The 23,304-nt window shown below is 40.1% G+C and overlaps 1 protein-coding gene across 1 annotated transcript in view; it reads right to left on the minus strand.

Annotated features, from left to right (window-relative positions):
* LOC128265097 (teneurin-a) overlaps positions 1-23,304 on the minus strand; it is a 246,366-nt gene that overhangs the window by 49,469 nt on the left and 173,593 nt on the right. The window contains 3 exon segments of the mRNA XM_053000913.1: positions 198-1,409; positions 11,295-11,401; positions 14,066-14,368. Of these exon segments, the coding sequence (XP_052856873.1) occupies positions 198-1,409; positions 11,295-11,401; positions 14,066-14,368 (1,622 nt within the window).

The following is a 23,304-nucleotide window of genomic DNA, read 5'->3' on the forward strand; positions in this document are numbered from 1 at the left end:
AATAAAGCATTAATTAAAAATTACTTTAAAATATATAAATGCCAAATAAAGTTAACTCCCTGTTCAAAAATGAAAATAAAATGACAAAAATAAAGCAAACTCTTAGTAGCATAAACTAATATGGTGTCTACAATTCATTATTTATTTTGGGCACCTTTTTGTGTGAATTTGAATGTAACCCACTACTGCCCACTTACTTTTGGAGCAATCCACGCCCTGATAGCCATCGATGCAGTCGCACTTGCCCAGATAGCAGCTTCCCCTGCCGGAGCAATCGTTTGGACAGGTGGTGCTGACGCCCTCGGCTTCCTCGGCGAGCAGGGAAACGGAGTGGGCCACCAGTTCGTCGTTGTAGACCGATATGAACCATAGCCCGGTGTCCAGATACTGCAGCAGCGACACATTCACCGTCATGGCATCCACGTCCAGAGCGGGCAGACCATCGCCGGCGGATCGTTTGTTGAGCCAGTGGCTCTGGGGCTTTCCAATCCGCTGCAGGTGTTGCTTGGCCGTGTCCAGGGGCGTTTCCACATCGTACGACTCACTCGAGTCGAAGCTCCGGCTGTCGTCCTGTTCCGAATTCTGATCCTGGGCCGATTCCGCACTCTGTTGCTCCCGCTCCCGCTCCTGCCCATACAGCTCCACATCCTGGCCGGCTATCGAAGAGTGTGGGGATGATGTGCCATTGGAGCTGCGGCGATGTCTCAGATGACTGTCCAGCCGACCGCCCTTGATGAACTCCACGAAATCGTGCTGCGTCACCGATGGCGCCACATTGCGACGCGAATAGACCGCAAAGTGGGCGCCCCAGGGCAGAGTGAAATTGAATCTGATGAATGCGGGATGCTTGTTGCGGAATTCCAGGGTCCAGAACTGATAGGCGGGTATGGTGGCATGGTAGGCCTCATTGAACTCCTTCAGCTCCACCACACCGCCGAGTTGGGGCTGCAGCGCCTGATGGTGGTGGCCATTGGACAGTCCGCCCGGCTGTTGCATCAACTGACCGCCCAGTCCGCCGTTCAGACCGCCGTTCGGTCCACCACCGACCATGGCCCCGCCGTAGGTCAACTGGTGGTGATCCTGCAGCTGCGTATTGGTGGCATCTAGCGGCGTGAGCGGTTGGTTGATCGAGTGCGGCTGTTGTTGCTGCAGGAGCAGCTGCTGCTGGATGCCCAAATTACTGGCTCCGTTCGCTCCACCCGCCGCAGGATTCAGCAGGCCATGGACTCCGTTCGGGCCGTGGTCCGAGGTGCTGGTCTGGATCGATTCCTCCGTGGGAAAGGCCGTGGCCACGCCCTTCTCGTTCGCCTTGCCGCCCAATCCGCCCCGCAGATCATGCGGCTGCGACTTGACGTCCTGGACTAGGATGCAGTTGGTGCTGTCCATGTTCGGCTTCATCGAGCTGACTGCTGCAAGTGGGCAGAGAAAATATCTTAGTAAGCAAAGGGGAATTGAATTGTTTATTTTATTTTAATTTTGTTTTTGATTGAAAAAATGTCGCTCTATAAAAAATAATAATAAACATGTGATTTGTATTGTATCATTTAATATGTATACAGTTTTAAAGATATAAAGATTCCTTAAGGCTAAAAGATTGTGGAATTATATCCATTTTAATTAATTAAAAGAATTTCATTAATTTTTTTTATCTTAATTCTCCCAAATTACCTTAATCTCAATACCCCAATATCCACTTCAATTAATTAAAAGAAATTCATTAATTATTTATTTCTTAAGTCTCCCAAATAGCTTCCTTTTAAGAATGTTTTAGCTCTATATTAAAATATCTGATATTATAGCCATGACAGCACATATTCTACTTGAAATTTTGTAATTTATTTATCAAACTTAATTCTGAGATTTTTTCGTTAGCCGTCGTATCTGCCGACAGAATGTGCAATTAAAGCCCCGATTAGGGGTCATCGCCTGTTTGGAATACCCAAACTATATCCTGGCCGTTCGTCTTCTGTTTCAGCTTTGCCTCTTGGCTGGATTTTCGATTCAGCTTGGCCAAATGTGCGCCCATAAATCGACAGACAGAGAGGGATATACGCAGGACGAGAGTGGAGGAGCGGTATGGCGATATGCTCACAGTGCTGGCCATAAATCTGGTCCTCATGCTGCCATTCTGGCCAAGAGAATCGCAATAATGTCTTCTGTGGTGCTGTAGTTGGTGGCTTCAGCTGCTGCACCGCCCTGTTTTTCACACATAAATTTTGGCATCATATTTTAACGCCATATTAATATGCACACGAGAATAAATCAAAAACTACCCCCAGCCCCCACAAGACCCCTTGACCCCACCACCATGCTTACACACGCACACACATGGACACAAAGTGGCCGTTGTTAACACGTTTGCATTTTGCTTTTGGAAAGCGGCAAAAAGAGAGTGGGCGGGGGTGGCTGAGCTTCTGGCTATCGTTTATCGATAACTATGGATGGCGATTTATGGCCATTGGCAGTGGGAATGCGGCGCCAGCAGGTCCTGGCCACCAGGACATCGAGCAAAGAAGGCAGGCAAATGATTGAAGGACTCGTTGGAGCTCAGGACTCGGGCCACAAAGAGTTAAACAAGTGCGGGATGAGAACTCTCCATTGCAGACGGAAGTCATAAATGCTTCACAGCTTATTTTAAAATTAATATTTTAATACATTTAAGAGTTTCACAATGTAAAACAATATCAACCGGTTTCTTTCTCTCAACAATCTCACATGTAATAAATAATAATAATTTAAGGAAATATATATTCATAAACTCAAAAGTTTTAGCTATTTTAAATACAAAACCGCATAATGCATAATTACAAAACAGCCTACACTCGAAGAGTAAAGGAATTAAAGGAACTAAAACATAAAGAAAAATCATTACCACCTTTAAAATATTCAACTATTAAATAATTGGCATTCAAAATAATATTGGTTTAATATATTTATTAAAGAATTCAATAACTAAGGATCCTCTATTTTGTTCTGCTCTTAAGATATATAATGTGTACAGCACCGACATTCCACCAATCACCATTTTCCCAAGGCGCAAATCAACTCACTTTGAGCCAGCATTCCAAGGACCCGAAAACCAATGCAAGCAATTAACCTTCCCCATTCATATCGATCCAAATTATGTTAATGGGGCGTCGTATTTGGATGCTATATATAGAGTGTGTACAGTGCGAACGACCACAAATAAATACAGAAGCACGAGAATGTGTGGATCATGAAGATATGAAAAATGGTACAAGTGCTGTTGTCAGTTTGACGTGAATTACGTTGCTTGTTCCCATTGTTAGTCCAATTCCAATTCCAATTCCAATTGCGGACACTTGACAGGACACAAAACATTTCGTTGACATGTAAACTAATACACTGCAGGGGAAATAATGAGGAAAAACTGGGCAACTGAGTCCAACGAAAGGGGAACAAATATAAATGGGGCTAGTGTCATTAATAAATTAAGAGCATAGTCGGCCCGGTTGGTTCTATTAAGTTAACAAGCTTTTCGTTCAAGTGTCCTGTCACCCTCTGCCATCCCATTAGTAAACAATCCAGGACCCTAGCTGGTGGAAATTTTTTTTTGTCCTGGGTTGGGTTTCCTTCCACTCGATTCGATTCGAATCGGGTTTCCTTTTCGCTCCGTTGTTTTTCGGGCACCAATTAAATTTGATTACAATTTGTTGCCCCATGCCCAAGAAGCCCCGACATCCATCCATTACCACCCCCACGTTTTATTCTCGCTAATGGTTATTTAGTTAGTTTTTATTCCGCAAGTCGAAGCTCTATAAGCTAGTTTTCTACGAATGCACATGGAAAAAAAATAAATATCTACTTAATATTATAATTGCCTTAACTAATTTAAAAGGTAAACATATATTTCGATTTTAGAATACCAAATTATTAAATCAAATTAATGACTGGTAAAATCCTTAAACTTCACATCCGCAAAACTTATTTCGAATAATTAACAACAAAAATTAAAAATGTACACTTGATAGCCTAATTGATATTTAGCTATTAAATAAATATAAAAATAAATTGATTGATTTATCAAATCATATTTGAAATAATATAACATTTGTTTTCCCAATACACCTACATGTTCACTGCACATCATTAGTGTGACACATGCCCAGCCCCTCGATTTTCCTCGATTTTTCCCCATTTAGAAGGGTGTTTAGATGTTGGGCCACTCCTTTGGCTTTATTTTTAGACCCACTCAAGTTCTGCTCCAGTTGCTGGCTCAAAAGGTGTGCAACGGATGTGTTCGATTAATTATTTCCGCCCTTCGCCCGGGAAGTGGGCAATAACTTTAGAGGCTCTCCTCTCCACTTTCGAATCCTGGGCCATGAATTAAAAAATTCTCGTTCTCATTCTCGTCCTCATCCTCGTCCTCGTCCTCGCCTAATGAGACACATCGTCAGGCTTTTGGCCAGGAGACTACTTGGACTTTTGCCTAATTGCTCCTGCCGGGCTGGAAAACTAGGACCGACCAAAAACTAACGCCGAAAAACCATGTCCATGTCCAAGCCGTCCAGTGTCAGGGTCAGGCAAAAGTTACAACGGCTGGGAAATTTATGAAACATTTTCTTAATTGCACTTCCTTGAGGAAAATAATTTATTTAAACGACATGCGCACACCTTTCGGAGCAAAGGCGAATGGAGAAAGCAGAAAGGAGAAAGGAGCACGCCCTGCGGCCATTACAGCTGAATGTGACAAATGTCCTTTTGCGGGCGTGTGTGTGTGTGCTTTGTGTAATTTAAATTGAAATGTCGTCTTTCGATATGTTTTTATGCCGCTTTTCAATGAGCGATTTTAGGAAATTTGTTTGCGGCCTACGCATTAATTGAAACCAGCTTGTTTTTCTTCACCAACATTCTTCGGAGTTTTCCTCTGCTAATTGACTTTCTTTGTTGCGGTTGTGCGTGACGTTCGCATTTCCGGATGATTGGCCAGCCGCCCTCCCACTGCTGCCACGCCCCTGTTTTGCCCATGTTTTTCTCATGTTTTTCCCCCAGCCCTGAAAAAGGAAACACGAAATGCGAGCAGGACAATTTCCGAGTGCTTTGCATAATTCGTTAGGCGCAAAAGGAAACCGCAGAAAAATGAACAATTCCATTCACTAATTGGCAGCTCGGTACAGTGAAGCCCCCATTGATTGAACGATGTAGTCTTCGTTTGTTGTTGTGCATTTGACAGGACACATTGCGGTTGAAGAGGGGGGCTGAATTTGTCTTTGGCGAAATTGAAAAATAGCCAAGCCAAAATTCAATTACTGAGAAAGTCATGAGAGTTGATACTCGCAGAAAGTGAATATACGTATAAAATGTGCAAAAGTTTGTTGTTTTGCTTTTAGGATATTAGTTTATAACCATTTTTATTGATTAAACATTGGGATTATTTGGCCACTTTATATAAAATATCTTTGTGATGGAATTTTCGTTTAAAAAGTATTTTTTTGAAGGCTCATTTTTCAAGAATTTCTTTTTTTTTCCTTGGGGGATGTACAGAAATCACTAGTGTTGTGAAATAATTTAAAAATTGATGAAAAATATGCAATGCACCATATATTTTTAGTTCGAAATTGATTCATCACGAAAATTACCGTTTATATTTTTCATAGCATACTTTTAAACACCTTTATAAAATATTTTAAAACTTTCGTACGTTTACCTGCCTTTTAATTCATTCAATTGAATACGTTTTTTAAAGCCCCCAAAATCTCCGATAGTTCGAAACTCGCCGTAATTAACCCTTGGCTACTTAACTGCATCTCGGTAATTAGTGTGCACTCGACTGGTTGGTTAGCTACCTACCTTTTGAGCGGCTAAGTCGACATCCTAGTGGCCAATCGTAACAGTTGCCATAATCGGCTTACGGTTTGCCAAGAACACGGCTGCATATTCCACGGAAATATGTATTGCGATGCATTTTGAGGGGCGGGCGCCAGACCTTGCCCACTGTGCTTTGAGTTTCGAGTTTCGAGTTTCGAGATTCGAGTTTCCTGTTTCGATTGACAGGCGGTTCGGAAAATGGGGGCGTGGATGGCAAAACCGCATCAGAGCCAAAGGCAGTTACAAATTAAATTTCCAGCAAACCGCAACGCAAAGTGAAATGAAAATAAAATCGCATAAACTACAAGGCCAGCTGCTGTAAATGACAACGCCGATAAGATGTTAAGGGGGTCAGTTAGTGGATATTCCAGGGGGTTTCGATGGTGTTTTTTGGGGGTGTTTTGGGGGTTTTCCAGGGGCCGAGGCTTACGGGTAGCGAATGTAGAGCGGGATAGCAGAGGAAAACAGTACGGAATAAGCCCCATGGGGTCATTGCAGCAGCTACACCAAGAGCAAAACCAAAAGCAAAAGCAGTGCCAGCAACAAAAGCAGCAGGGCAGTAAGGCATGTAACCACACAGCTGGTGTTGCAGTGACGTAGACAATGAGGGGGGCCTTTTCAAAGGGGGGCCACTGAAGTTTCAACACAGATGAATGCACGAACGCACTTGGCCAGTTGGCACGGCCAAAAACACAGCGCGAAATAAATGCTTGTGTCTGTGAAACCAAGTTTGGAGTTGGCTTTGCCAAAATTACTTATCAAATAATAGAAATAAATACTATTTAAAAGGTTTGAAAACAAACAACTAAGCCTCATTTCGTTTTAAATTAATGTTTGTATGTGGTGCATATTAATTAATCTAGTTATGATTGTAATAAAAAATAATGGAAAATGCGTTTGGTTGTATTCAAATTAAATTCCTTGTCATCAACATGTAATTTTTCTGTCCGTGTAATCTTTACGGGCGGGTCAGTGCGTCGGAAAAGGGGGCGTGGCCGGCCTCCATCTGGCTGTGAAACAGTGCATATCGAATGAGTTTCCGATAGTTATCCGCTTAAAAATCGATTAACCTATTTCCGATAACTACTGCAATGCGCATCCTGAAAGGGCCAGCTGCCAGTCAAGCATATTAACTGCTGTCTGTCCGTTTGTCTGACTGTCTGTCCTTCCGTCTCTTTGCCCCCTGCCCTCGTACTATCTCTTTCGCACCGCCCTTAGCCGTCCTGCTCTGATACTGCTGCTGCTTTTGTTGTGATAGAAAGTGGCACATTTGTAAATCGCTGGGCAAACATTTATGCAACTTTATGTGTGGCTGCTGTAGCTGTTTTTCCTGCTGCTGCTGCGGTTGCTTTTGCCCTCTCACTTTCACCGCCTCTTCCCTCTCTTTCCCTCTCGCTTCTCCTTCTCGCTCGCACTCTGTTGACATTGCGGTCGATTATCGGGACAGAAATGACAGCTGCATGGAGATCGCTATATGCATTATACGCCAATGTGCAAATGTGCACTTTAAGCTGTCAGCCAACATCACTTTTCACAGCACGTTGCTAACAGGTCTGGGAAACAGCCAAAAATGGCTATCTTTTAAGGATATTGACATGGTGCGGGACCCATTTTTTGTACATACTTCGCAAAAAGTAACTAAAGGTAAAAGTACTTTCTGAAGAAATAAAACAAATATCTTATTTAATATTTTAATAAAAATTGTTTTGATCAACTTTAAAGACTTGCATTATAGATTTTTTAATTCTATATACCCTACGACAAGTTACCCACACTCAAGCCACAACAAACAGATTTCCTTGGCCAATTTTCCACCACCACCACCGCAGCCCTCATAAGTAGGCAACAGAAAATATTCATTTTATTTTCGCAGCTCTTTGTGTTAATTTGCTCGAAGCCTGAAGTCTCCCATCATCATTTGGGCGATTGTTTGCTTTTGGGGTTAGGGGCATAAGGGGGCGTGGCATAACGGGAAGGGGGCTGCGGCAGAAGACAGTATGTAAATCAAATTAAAGAGAACAACTCGTGAGGCTGACAAGGCAAACAAACAAACGCAAGCTGTCTGCCTGTTAATTAACTGACAATGGGCCTCACATATTTGTATATGAGCATACAGTTTCCTGGGCGTATATATGTATATATTTTTAAATACCCAAAGCAGCTGGCGTTCCCCACCCGCGAAACCCTTAATTAATAGAGAATTACCAAGCAAACACAGGGCGAGGGAAAAGTTTGACTACTACCGAAATATTTACTATATAAAAATGAGGTAAATTAATTTCTGGTTCACCTGTTACCGAGTCTGTATCCTAAAACACCACAGCTTCTAAAACTATTTAACCATAAAACGACCCCCAAGCACACAGTGAGCGTGAAAAGACAGAGGAAAAGCGTAAATTCATTTGCCACACACACACACACACGCACCCACACTCACTCACTTACGCACACTGAACAAAAAGCTTTTTACACAAATGAGTTTATGGCGGTTAAGTGGAAGAGAGGGTGGTCGAGGGGTGCCACAAAAATTAATACATTATTTTTAAAAGATAAATTTCAAGCATGTGCTGCTGCTGCTGGCTGCCAACAATTAAATCAGTGAAATCCACACGCAGCACCCAAAAATGCCACCCCACCCCCCCATCCACAAAATGTTCACAACTTTTCAACTTAAATTCATTTTGTGCCAAAAGGCGGGGGGATGCTCAGGGGGCGTGGCAAAAATGGGAAACTGAAAGGGGGGGAGCCATGTGCCAAGTGGCATCACATATATTTTCCCCGTGGTTTGTTGTAAATTTGTTTTCGTTCACTTGCAATGCTGTGACACCGCAGCCCCATCAACAACAAATACAGCAACAACCTTGCCACCCAAAAAGCCCCCAGAAAACCCACCCAAACCACCCAAGCCACCCACCAAACAAGCCGCAGCTTTTAGCCAACTGTAAATCAGTGCCGCCGTCTCTCGAGCAGCTGCTGCTGCTTCTTCTGCGTAGATAATAAATTAAACGCAGGGAGAAAGTGAGAAAATAGAAGGAGACTCAAGGAGAAAGTGCGTAAAGGAGAGGGAAAGCAGACGGAGAAATGAGTGGCTCGAATTCGGAATGGATGGCTCAAAAACAAAAGCATCCGGGGAAAAGTCATGGGTATTGTGTTGATAAAGCTATTTGTGCTGTAGCACAAAAATATTCCGCTTTAATATGTTCACTCTAAAATGACCAAAAAGATTTTGAATTTACTTCAACTCTATCATGTAAAAAAACATGAAAACCTTATTTTAAATTAAACAATAGTTTCATAAAGAAATTGAAATACATATGTATGGTTAAATTCTGCTTAAAAAAAATTGTTCTGCTTTTAAAAATTGAAGTTGCATTCAAAATACATTTTTAATTACTTTTAAAAACATAAAGCATGAAATAGAACAAAGCAAGGCAAACAATTTTTATATAATGATCCATGTAAATTCTATTTTGATTTGGGAATAACAATTATTGTTCGATTTTCGGCCAACTTGTTTACCTGTTAACGTAAAGGAAAACAAGGCAAATCACTCACTCGCACTGAACAAATTTTAGCACACGAAAGGCTTTTGTTGAAGCTGAACTTTAGCCACATAAATTTGAATGCCTTAACGTAAGATTCATCATCAAAAAAAAAGAACGAGTTGGCAGTCGGAAAAACCATCTGAAAGGGGGTGTGGGTGGTTTTGGGCCAAAAGTGAGAAGAACCTGGCAGCCCAGATGTCGACGCACAGACGCTAAAAGTGTCCAAAAAGTTGTGCCAATGTTTCACTAGATCAAATGCCGGGGCACAGAGGCCACCACAGGAAAATTCCAGGGGGGCAGAACGGGGGTCAGGGAAAAGTGACGGGCTTTTTTTAAGGTGGCTGTGAGGCGTCGTCATCGTCGCCATAGCCGTCAACGGTTGGCAGGCAGCCCTCTCGCCAACCGTCAACCCTTTTGTTTCAAATTAAAATTTACATATTTTAATGTGCAAAGTTTTTGCCGGGGCAAAATAACAAAAACAACAGAAGCAACAAAAGCGGAAAGACAGACAGCGGGGCAACAGAGGTTTAGGGTGGCAAAGGGGTAACGGACGGACGGACGGAAAGCCATGGGTTTGCCAGAGCAGAAAAGAGAAATGGGCAAAAAGAATTAAATTGACCTGTAAATATAATTTGGAAGGCAACAACACCACCACACAACACCAGGCAAGGCACAAAACGTGTTTAATTATCAAGTTGTAAACAAAAAACAGCAGGAAAAACCGGAAAATGGGGAGAGTGCTAAAAACAAAAAAACAAAAAACAGGGGAAAGCAGCATCCTTCGGAATTGGCAAGTGCAACATGCCAAGTAGGGAAAACATTAAAAAGCCATTTTACTATCTGTTATCAATTCAGGTGAGATCAGACCAGGAAAAGCATAACATTCGTTGGCTTTCTGTTATTTAAAAGCCATTTTAAACTTTATACGTTACAGTATGATTTGGGGAAATCATTTTGTGTTAGCCTTTTTGTACATTTAATTTAGTTGAAAATGTACATTTCTAACACCAAAACATGAAGAAAATATTTATAAGCTTTTGTTTTTAATATGAATGTTTGTTATGCTTAACAGGAAGTAAGACCGCCAAATTAAGCCAACAAAACAAACAACTTTTAATTTCATTTTATAGGCTTCCCAAAGATTTCCCGACTCATCATCATATTGGGGTTGTCAATCGATCTGGCGGTTTGTTTGATGCCATCGAAGGTTGCGAGGGATGCGGTTTCTAATTGCTTTTCAATTTTACATGGTGCCCGACCAGCACAGTTGGAATATTTATCAATTAACATTTTGCGGCAGCCCAGGAATATATATATTTTATGGATATATACAGTGAAAATATATTGGTGAACTGAAGATCTTGGTTTAAGAATTTGTTCTTCTTGGAATTGAATTTGTTTTGATTAGAATAATTTAACAATTCTTTAAAAATGGCTTGTCTCAAGGTACTATGGTGCTAATGTCACAACGCAAAGAAATTCTAGGTAATGCAAAGTTTAAATGGATAATGAATAATTACAATATAAATTATATAAATTTAAAGAGGCTTTTTTATTGCAAAGCAACATAACTTTTTTCCAGATAATTGTTATCCCAGTGTATAACTATATATATATATATATATAATACACCCATAAAGGTATATGTTTACCTAGGCCATCGCCCCGTGTTGGGTTTCTTAGCTTGCCAGTGTGTGTGTAAGTTTACACCATTTAACGCTAATGTAATGCAAACACTTTGATGTATTTGCCTTGTTATCGCTTGTTTGTAGTTTGCACTTATGTATACACTGAACGAATATTTGCACAGGTATGCTAGGGTGTGTGCATGTATGGGTGTGTGTAAGTGGGCTTGTGTATTTTTCATTAACCAATTTAGCATTATGACAATGTCCGATGTTTTTAGCCGGAAGTTCTTACCTGCAAAGTATGCCAACATGGCTGTTAGGACGACGGATACGAATATTAAGGCGATGCTCAAGCATTTCCAGGAACATCGGTGCTGACAGCGTTTATCTATGTGAAACCTGCAAAAATACACAAGAAGAAAAAAGGTGTGGTGAGGAGTGAGCGTTAGGCAAACCGAGCAATGCATTTGTAATTAACATAGGGGGCGGGGCGACCGCAAGACAGGAATAAAGCCACTCGCTTCCAGAGCCTGTCCTATCCCGACCTGTCTATCTGTCCTATCCTGTCCCGTCCTGTTCTCCCTACATAACCCGTACTCGGTCCTGTGGCTTTAGCCGCTTGACGTATCACAAGGACCACAGAAACCAGCCAACCAAACAAACACGTATCGCATAGAGCAAGGAAAATCAAGGGGGAACACGTAGAAAAATATTTGGTAGTGGGAAAACAACTTATCTTAATTTTTATTTTCATTTTTATATTTCTATTGGAAAAGATTTCATTTGGGCATATCGAATCATTTTGAAAATGATCAGTGTGACTATGTACTCGTAAGAAGGATTAGTGTGACCATGTCCCCTTAAGAAAGGAAGGTTTAGTGCGACCATGCAGAAAGCTGCACATAAGTTAAATGTTTAAATTGTTTAATTTTCCTTAAAAAAAAAAAAACAGCAAAAACGATTTAAGAATTTGTTATAGTATTCTTTGTATTATTTTTTTCTCTTGCTAGAAACGGAGCAGCGTAGATTTAGTACGCCAATGAGTTTGTCAACTGCTGGCAACAGCTGGCAACTTTTTTAATAAAGCTCCCGACCGAAAAGGCAACGCATGCAAAAAGATGCACAAGACAAAGACCACTGCTCCCGTCGAGCTCACCATGCTTTCCCCATTCTCGACCCAAAAAAAGGGTGTTAATCACACATATACAGCCAACAAGTCTAAGCCGCCGCAGGCAGAGCTGTCAAGTCTTTCGGCGTGGTCGCCTCTAATTGCGTAAAAGTTGAACGAAACGCTGACGGAGGGAGTTGCGCAATTTTAGGGGGAGAAACGGAAAATGTAGGCGGGAAAGGGACCCGGGAAAAGAGGCGTGGTCCCAGCTTAAAGAGAATTAACAATTCTTGAGTTGGCAACTTTTGAAAGTTGCCCAGAATTGGGTTAGACTCGAAAGTGTCCGAGTCAGGCCTTCAAAGGTGATTCAACTCGGCGAGGGAAGCGCCAGTGCAGGAAAAAAGAAAAACGGGGAAGAGTGGAAGAGTGGAAAATGCCCTGAAGGAAAATTCCTTAAGGAGTTAAGGCACTAACTAGGGAGCTCTGAACTGGGAAGAAGTTTCTGCATTAGTTTGACTCACTAAGTATGCCTTAAAGGCAAAAATCTAAGGGGGAGGACACTACTAAAGTCAATAGGGAATATTGAAAACAATAGGCATTAGAAATATATTGAAATAATTAAAATATATAATGCTTTTCTAGAAATGTATTTAATAAAAAAGATTCTTGAGAAATTTACATACTTTTCTTTTGAATTTATTATTTTCACAATAAACATTATTTTTTTTCAATCTAAAATAGTTTTATCCAACAGGAAACCAGTGCATATTCTGGATATCCTTACAAACTGCTTATTCTACTACTATTGGTTCTTGATGGCCAGAGCACCTTTATCTCCGCCGAATGTTTTACAATCTTATGGAGCCGCTGACGCATTTCGTGGCAGATATTCAATGGCCACCAACAGTTGACTAGCTGCAGCAGGTCCTTTGTCGACTGCTTTACGGAGGCTAAGGATTCTACATTGGTGCACCTTCCGGATCTCTTGATCCTGCCATCGAAATTGCCGCTATTGGGGGCAATGCATTCGCACTCGGAATCGGAGTTGCAATCGGAATCGAGTGCTGGGTCCTTGGGAGCCCAGAAATCGAGCGGCTGCCGATTTGGACTGGCCACCTTGGCGTGAACTTGCCGGTGGCGATGCCATTTCGGAAGGCGACCGCGAATCCTGGATCCTGGGGTATACTTCGGCTCCCCTAGCCAGAGCGCACTGTACACCTTGTGGGCCATGCTCAGGGTTCCGATAATGCCCATTATGCTATTTCAATTTTCCAAACTTTAAACGACCTGGTGATCCTGTCAATTTTGTCCGAGAAATAATGGAAATCCAGCTTATCTAGTTCTTGCTAGCTTGGCAGAATTTTCACTGGCAACTAAACAAAAAAAATAACTTTTATTCATATTTTGGAGCACTTTGTTGATTTTCATCTTTAATCCCTAGAGTTTTTTTATTGCCTGCAATTTTTGAACAGCATTACACTCAGTTTATTTTAATTGGCAATAAACTAACAAGGGAAATGGGCATGTCAATACAGCATGCACATCAAGTGCAAACATAAGAAAAACCAAATCTAATAAAATAAACGAAACAACTATTCAGTAACATTTATTAAGAAATTTGTATGTCAGTTATTTAATTAAAATAAATGAATACGTTTTATTAGACGCTTGCTCTGAGAATTGTTGGAAATATATTGTGAAATAAAATTGAATGGCCTTCAGCAGTAAGGAATTTTCGCAAAAAAAAAAAAAAAAAAAAGTACCCGCCTTCACTTGAACAAAATCAGTTGACTGGAAGTCATATCCACTGCACCCCCACTTCTCACTCAATTTAACGCTCACTCACTCGAAGAGTGTTCACTGTTCACTGTTCACTGCGACCCTGGGCCTGATACATATTTTGGGCCCCCCCCTTTGATTCGCGGATATGTGCCATTGTGCCGATGGAAACTCACCTGGATGGCGAATATGGCGAATAATGCGGTGCATGGGCTGAGTGGGAATTACGCAACGGGAATCCGGGCATGACCAGCGGCTGTGAGCCGCTTATCTGGCAATTGCCACCGTTACCGCTCCCGGGCGGTCCGACGCCCACTTGCTGTCCACCGGCCACGCCCACCTGGCCACCGCCCACACCGCCGGGCATGGTGCCGGCGCCCATCGGCAGTCCAACGCCGCCGCGATCGATGCCGCCGTGGCCGATTGTGTTGCTGCCAGTTGACATGCTCTGCGGCATCTGTTGTGGGTGGCCGCCCAGTCTGGAAAACAGAAGACAAGAGAAGCGGTCAGTTTTTTGGGTGCACTTAAACACAAATGTTACAAAGCTAATAGACAGCATTGAAGCATAAGTACTATATACTAAATAATATATTCCCTATGATTTTTAAACTAATTTCTATACCAAAAAGTCTAAAACTGTAGTCTAAGGCCTTCATTTAAAACCACATAAGTTTTATTTTGATGCTTTCGTAATATTAATTTAACACTCATCTTATTCAGAAAATGTTAAGTGCAACCGCCTATTATTTCATGGCTTATTTTTTTTGGTCACCACAATCAAAAATTAAATTAAGGAGTCCTATATGAATGAATTCAAAACAAAATCTCTGACTTGTTGTCCGAATTTCCATTAAAATATATGTTAAATATGTTAACCTTTTCTGGAAATTAATATTTTAAAAACTTTATTTTGTTTTAAGATATGTTTTTGAATATTAAAATATATAATTATTTAGCTTTTTTACATATTAGCTTAAATATTATAAAATTCAAAGCACGTTCTTAAAAATAAATACACCAAATTTGTTGATATGTTTGCTTTTAAGAAGCCAAATACAGGACTTAATCGATCTGTATAAAATCATTCCATTCTGTATAAAAAATTCCAAAAGCACTGGGGAAAATAATTATGTATACAAAGAAATGCATCCTCTTTGCAGCACAGTTCCATTTAATCTTGACAATTTTCGCCCAGTGCTGCCTTGCTTGTAATGCGGAAATTAAAACATGTGCAAAAATTTTCGCTCCACATTGGCCTCTCGTTTGACGCTGTTACAATATTTAAATCCCATCCTCGTGGACAAAGGCTTATTGTTGTTGCCGCGGCCCGCTGTTATTGTTATTATTATTTTTAACGGTTAAGTGATGCGGAAATTTTAAATTAAAAAACATAAATCAATGCATGTGTGCGCGGCCATTGTACGGGCGAGAATGGGTAAAAAGAGAAAAAAAAGTTTTATTATTCCCGGCCGCCAGAGTTGGGCGATTTTTGTTGCTGTTTGTGTTTTATTATCGCTCAACATTAAGCGGAAATGCAGTCGCTGCTGCCATTTCTCGATAACTGCCGCCATTGTTGGAATTTCCGTGAGTGCGTGTGTGTGTGTAGCTGCCATTTTCAGGCGCCGCCTGCAAGTATGCACCAGAAATTACAACTTTTGCTGCCTCCGCAGCTCAAAAACATTTTTGTGGATCCAAGCGATAGATGAAAATGAATATGTGAAGCTGCCGAAGGCATCTCGCAGTTGGCACAGATTTTAATCGTTCTCTTTTTACCACCTGTAATGGCTGAGATTTTTGGGAAGTAAACTCTTTTGAATCGAGCTCTAAACCATTAAGGCTTATATATATTTTTTATTTTCCTCTTTATAATTGTTTACCATTTCGTATATAAATGTCAAAAGTCATGCCTCTAGGGGCTATTTAATATTTTTGTTTTCTTGAGAAGTTTGTATTGATTTGATTTGGTTTTATCAAATACCTTGCAGAAATTATTATTATTTGCAAGAAAATATTTGCTTTTCTTGACAGCAAAGTGCCAATAAAAGAAAGCCCAGAGCCTTAGACTACATGGACTTTGATTAAAGCGTTTTGTTTATTTATTTCGTTTAATTTCAAGTTTTAATGTCATAAATGGTCTTTAGTACATTAATGACTTGGATCCTAATTTCTAACGTATTTTAATTTTACATAACTTCCAACGCTTTTCTTTTTTTTTTTTAATAATTGTCATGTAACACTATAAGGGTTTTACCTTTTGGTTATCATTTATAAAAGGTAAAAAAATTCTTTAAATATTACTCAATCCTTTGACAACAATATCATATTTTGACGCGTCAGCAGCTGTAACCGGAGTGCTTGAAACTCGCATTGGCCAAGTACAGTCGACGTAAAAGCCAGTGGCAGACACGCGTTTTAACCCGTTTTAAGGACCTTATCTGGGCCATCCATTCCATGCTTATTTTTATTCTCTGCCCAACTGCCCAACAGCCCAACATCATTGTCATTGTACCGAGCTCATCGTCAGTGGCTGTCGCGTGCATTTGACATATCACATTTGGCCCTACTCGTATCTCTTCGTTTTGCTTTTTGGTTTGATTTTGGCCCGTTTTGGCTTTTCGACTCCAGCGTGTTTTCTCGTTTTGCCTGCGGTTCTACGCTTTGGCCGCCATTTTGGCTTTGTTATTTATGGCCATGTCAAGCGGTCGCCGGCTGGTCAAGCGTTCGCCACGCCCCCTTCAAACGCCCCCCTTGTCCTGGGCGTTTTGGCCTGCATTTGACATGCGGTTGTTGTGTGCGGGCTTTACTTTTTTTTTTTGATTTTTGAATGAAATTTTAGGTCTTTGCAATGGCCAGCGAATAAACTAGTTTTGCCAAACCAGCCGTATAATAATCCCCCAAAGTTATCTGATATTTCATATTCAAAATTTTCAAACACACAAAAAAACGTAAAAATCAAGCTTTAAATTTACGAGTTTTTGCCACAAAAGTTACTAGATCAGTATAATTTATAGCAAGAAAGGGACGGAAGGCATGCAAAACAAAACAATGAATAGCACCCAGGGGGCCAGAGTGAAAGAGATGGCTGCAATGGTTGAGAAAGAGACGGGAGCAGAAAGCCGCTTACACCAGCAGGCACAAGACAAATGTGCATCTGCGTGCGTGTGTGTGTGTGCGGGTGTGTGTGTGCGTGTATATCTATGTGAGTTCGGGACAGCTTAGCAAATGCTAAGCCAGCCAGCGAGCAGCGCAAGCTGTGCCTGTGATTTATTAGCAACAATAATAGAATTAAACAATTTAAATTAAGTTGTAGCCAAAAACCATAAACAGTCTGCCAAGCGGCCCTGCGGGTTAGGCGCCACCACCCCCTTCCCTCAGTCAACCCACCACCCCCATATCCCACTAAATGGTGGCTCACACACACACGCAACGTTTTGTTGCCGCTGAGTTTTGATACCCTTGAAATTAGGGAGTTTCAAACTTAAAGAATACGGGAAAAAATGTTAAAATAATTAAAATATATATTTTATGGTGTTAATTGGTGATAGGCAATAATACAAAAAATTAATCGTTTTCAATACAATCTCGACAAGTTTTAATAGATGAAAACCAAGCAAGTTCGCATCAGTTTTTAATTGAATCAACAGAAAAAAAAAAAACTTAAAAAATTTTGTATTATTACTAAAATAAAAACGTGTAGAAAATACAAATTTAAAAATTAAATCTCCTTTAGCTTCTTTAAGCATTTGCATTTCATTTTTGAGCAAACTTAGATGTGCCAAATACATCTTAAACTATTTGTATATATACCTATTTATTTTTTATTGAAAAAATTATTTTGTGATATATTTTTTTTACGTTAATAATTAAAAGGAGTACCTTCAAGTTCGTGGCGCCAATTTTGAAAAAAATTGCTTGACCAGCAGGCGACATAGCAGCGGAAGCACAGCTGGGGGAAAGTTGGAAAAGAGGGGGAAAAGCGAGGGAAAAGCGGTGGAAAGCGCTGGGGGAGAATTTGAGGAAAGAGGCCAAGGAGAAGGGAGATGGGAGATGGGAATTTCCTCGCGCTGCTGGCGGGGGCATTACAAATGCTTCCTGTGCATACATTTGGCAGCAGTTTGTATGTTGCCCACTCCGCTCTATCCCGTTTTTGCACGTCGTGTGTATATTGTTGCCATTATTATTGCCGTTGACCAACCACAACAGCAGCCCCACGTTCATCCTACTTTCTCCGCACTTTCCCCAGCAGCACCACTAACGCAACACCACCATGACACTCGACGAAAGTTGTGCACACGCAATATGGAGTGGGGTAAAACAAAAAAAAAAGCGCACAAAAAATGTTGCACACTTTTAAGTGCAGCGCATTTTGTAACTCAAAATGGCAGTTTGTAGGATGCATTTGTGTGTTTTTGTGTGTGCGCGCGTGTGCTTGATTGTTTAATTTAATTTGGATTTAAAAGCAACGCATAACAAAGATTGCTAGCAATTATATTTTACCCGACGCTCTCGTTATTCAATCAAATAATATTCATTTCATTTGCAATCAACAACAGCAGCAGCTGCAGAAAAAGTTTGCCTTTTATTAAATTCTGTTTCTGTTTATTCCACTTTGTGATAATAAATACAGTTTTTGCACTGTCCGTGGGGAAGCAACTGAGAGATGGCGATAGTTTGCGTGAAAGGGACATAAATCCAGTGGGGTAAACAGCGTTTAAGAGCAAGTTTTGCCATTAAATTGAAGGACTACTTTTTAGTGCCAAACAATTAACCCAAAACGTGGGCACTGAATGCGGGAATTTTCCCGCTATTATAATTTATTTTAAAATCTTCATTATTGCTGGTATGTATATTAAGAAAGCTCGAAACAGATTTAGAAATTATCAAGAAAGGTCAATTAATGGTAGGTGCCACAGAAATCACTTGGGTTTCGAAATGACTTAAAAGGGTGTTGAAAATATATTGTTGCACTTTTTTAAACACCCTCCATTACCTTAAATTTTTGTTAAATACTACTTCCAGTTTTGTGAACCCAAGTATTTGTTGTTGGGTTTTACCCTTTAGACTTCAGCACCTTTTTTCTACATTCTACTTTTTTTTAAATATCAAATACTTTTTTTACAATTAAATACAAGTAATATTTCCCTTCCCATTTGTTGTTTATTGAGTTTTGTTTCACGATTTCTAAAAAAAAATAAAAGAAATATAAAATAAAAGTGGCCAACCTGAACTAATAGATTTCCCCTTGACGGAAGCAGCAACAACAACTGCTAAACCAGTTGTATATACTTTGCCTTTTCCATGGCCTTTTCTCCTTTTACTAGAATTTTCTATTTTCCCATTTTCCAAATTTTAGTTGCTTTTCCCCTACAAAAACGATCGAGCCTCGGGGCCATTGAACATTTTGTGCAAAGTTTTCAATGGGCCACCCACACATACTAGAATATGTTGAGTGGAAGTGGAACAAAACTATGAATTTAGTTTTTCTGGCATTGTTGGGTTAACACTGCCCGCCGCCTTCGCCCCTTAACCCTTGGCTGCCGTCATCGGATTCGTGCCTCACAAAGCGAAAACTAACAAAACGCCCACCAAAAACGTGATTTTCGCCAAATTTCAAATACACACACACACATAGAAACTTGAAGAAGAGAAAGAAAGTGGGCATGAGAAGGGCAGAAAGAGAGGGCATGATGAGAGTACGAGGCCAGGCAACCAAGATAAATCCAAACAAAATTACACGCTGTGTGTGAAGCGCTGAAAACGTGCTAGAAAAATGAAGCGCGAAATCAATAATAACACACAATAACAAGAAGGAAAGCAAACTTCGGCAAGCCGAAGTTCATATACCCTTGCAGCTATTGCATTAATTAAATACTTTTGAAAACATTTAAATTATGATTTACTTGAGTATGTGCTAAAAAAAAACATTGAAACTATGATTATTTGCAGCTCAATTATTAGATAGTTATTTTATATATTTTTATTATTTCTATGGGAGCTATATGCTATAGACGTCCGATTTTGATAAAATTTATACCATAATTCTGAAATAATTAAACATTGCTATATGTCGAAGAACTAAACAAAAAATTAAAAAACAGAAAAGTTATAATTTTTTTCATTTATTTTTCCGATTGTTCCTATGGGAGCTATATGCTATAGTCGTCCGATTTTGATGAAATTGAAACCGTAATTTTGAAATATTAAACCATTACTATATCTCGAAGAACTAAACAAAAAATTAAAAAACAGCAAAGTTATAATTTTTTTTCATTTATTTTTCCGATTGTTCCTATGGGAGCTATATGCTATAGTCGTCCGATTTTGATGAAATTTAAACCGTAAATCGGAAATATTTTACCATTACTATATGTCGAAGAACTAAACAAAAAATTAAAAAACAGCAAAGTTATAATTTTTTTTCATTTATTTTTCCGATTGTTCCTATGGGAGCTATATGCTATAGTCGTCCGATCCGGCTCGTTCCGACTTATATACTACCTGCAATAGAAAGACAACTTTTGGGAAAGTTTCATGCAGATAGCTTTAAAACTGAGAGACTAGTTTGCATATAAACGGACGGACAGACGGACAGACGGACAGACGGACAGACGGACATGGCTAGATCGACTCTCCTAGTGATGCTGATCAAGAATATATATACTTTATAGGGTCGGAAACGTCTCCTTCACTGCGTTGCAAACTTCTGACTGAAATTATAATACCCTCTGCAAGGGTATAAAAAGGGATAGCACACCAGCGAAGAAGAGAGGACAGAGCCATACTGGGAGTGAAAGAGACAGAGCAGGGGAAATGGGTGAACAACAAACTGTGGCGAAAGGCTACGTGCAACATTACCATCTGCAACTGCAACTGCAACCAAATCAGAGCAATTTCATTGTCCTGTCACGCATTCGAAAAGTGCTAAAATTGGCCAAGAAAAAACAGAGATTTTTCCAGCGAAGAATGAGTGTCAAATAATTGTTGGAAACAAATGATTAGATACAAGACTTTGGTAAGTCTACGTACCCAAATAATAAATAAACTATGATAAATAACAAAGCTAAAAGGTAAAAAAAAGTATTTAAAATAAAGCACTTTGTTTCCACAAGAAAAAAACACTTAACACCACTTAAATAGAAAAAAAAGGCCAATCCGAAATATAAATTACAAAAAAAGAGTATCAAATAAAAAGATGTATTAATACTTTTAAAAGAGAATGCATTTTTAACTAATATTTGTAATCCATTAGTGATAATTCATTCTTATTGCTTATGATAGTTTTAATTTAATTTCTAATTCATATATATTCATTTAAATCCCGGTGTTTCCCTTAAAATCACATGTTTTCCTACATATCTACCTATTTAGTTCGACTACTGAAGTTTTTTCTCGACCTCTTACTAAATTCCGAAAGATTTCAAAATTTTTCCAGCTCAACCATATTTATCTCTCATTTCCCGCAACCGCTTTTCCTTTGAGCATAATTTTCTTTTCTTCCTGTCTGAGACAAAAGGCAGCGAGTTGAAAAACAAAAGAATATCGCAACGCAGGAGGAGCAGACAAAGAAAGTTTTGGGGAAAAATTTTGCGGCGGTGTTGCTAGACGGGGAAAGCGGAGGGGCAAATCAATTAATTAGTTTCTGACTTTCATTTACAAATTATGCATAAATCTGTAGACAGCGCCCCAGAGACCATAAATTAAGCGCCAGCGCCAAACTCAAACTCTTGGCCAAAAATAAAGGAAGACGATGGCGGAAAAAGAAAACGAAAGAGCAAAACTTTTACGGAACACAACACAAACAACAACAAAACTTGTATCTAACTACAGAAGAGGAAGAAAATAGGAGGAAAAACGAGGGTTGGACGCAAAATTAATTTGCGCTTTTATTAAATTTTCTTTTGCCGCTCTTCGCAGGACACGAGGCAAAGGGCGTAGTGGAAACAAGGACGAAAAGTGGGAGGGGTGGGTGGGCGAGTAGGTCAGGGGACGGTGGGTGGAGAAGAGGCAGGTAATCACGCCCACAGGGGAAAACACACACACACTCACGACCACCACGCGTATGAGCAATTTTTATCGAGCGTAAAAGCAACAAGCGAATAAAGGAGCGAAAGGATATCCAGAGAAGGAGATAAAGGAGAGACCAAGAGTGGGTGGAAAATGAGAGGAAAAGCGGGACGAGGGGGTGATGAATTTAGCCAACGCTGTCAAACAAAAATGCAACCCCTTGAACAATTTTTTATACACGATTTATTTCCATTTTCTGCTATCCCTTTATTATTAATATTTTTTTTTTTTTGCACAATTTTCGTTTGAAGCAAAGAGTTTGGGGCAAAAAGACTACCCGAATTTTCCATGCTCCAATGCACGCAATATTAAGGAGGCACATGAAACTTATTACAACAAAATCGCAACAAAAATTGAAACAAGTGCTTGGAATTTTTTTCCTAAAGAGATCAATCATAAAAGTTAATTTACGAAAGCAATTTTCATACATTTTGAAATAATACATTTTCTTTTGTTCAACAAATACCGATTATTATTATCAAATGCATAATGTTTAAAAAATTTTAATGTTTCTCTAAATGAAACGTTGTTTGCATAAATTAAACAAAGTTACTGAAAAGATTTTTTTATTCAATTTCTGATTTAATTTAATGAAAAACTATGCACTATCCGTATTTTTTCTAACATTCCCTTAGCACAAACCTCAGCTTGCAGCAAATATTTAATTAACAATCTCATAAATCCCCCCACACAGTCTTGTGAATTCCCCCATTTTATTGCCACATTTTTCTCCCACTTAGGTTGCTCAACAAATTGTAAGTTCGCGACTAAACCGAAAGGTAAATGATCTTAAAATGGCAGCCAGTGGTGTGGGCTGGGGGGATATCAGTTACGCGCGCTCTCATGGCTGATGATTCTGCAGAATAAAAACGAAATCCCGGCCTTAACCCTCCACTGGGCCCCTGGGTGAAGCCGGGCGACTAATAACACCCCGAGGGAGCTGCCAGTCGCCAGGGGGCGTGGCCGTGGCCGTGGGAGGGGCGGCGACTGCCAATGATCAAAGCGTTTTTAACTGCGCTCTCTGGTTCATCCTTTTGATTTTTTTTTTTTGTGCCCCTGCAAGTTGCCATGCTAAATTTTTGTTATGACGGCGGAATTAATGTTATTAAGGGTCGCACAGACCGCTTGCTCCCTTTTTTTTGCTCTGTTGTGTTTTTCTTTTTTTACTTTGCAGCCGTTGAGTTGATAATTTTGCGATGGTACACACCAGCAACAGAGGCTAGAACAAAACAAGGGGGTTTTCCGCGACGTCATTATCAGCAAATGCCGCACGCCGCTTTGTTTGACAAGGACGGCACCACCCCCTTCGGGCACCCAACCACTCAATAAACTACCCACCCAACCACCCATC

This window comes from Drosophila gunungcola, unplaced genomic scaffold (assembly GCF_025200985.1).
Source record: "Drosophila gunungcola strain Sukarami unplaced genomic scaffold, Dgunungcola_SK_2 000093F, whole genome shotgun sequence".
Taxonomy (NCBI): domain Eukaryota; kingdom Metazoa; phylum Arthropoda; class Insecta; order Diptera; family Drosophilidae; genus Drosophila; species Drosophila gunungcola.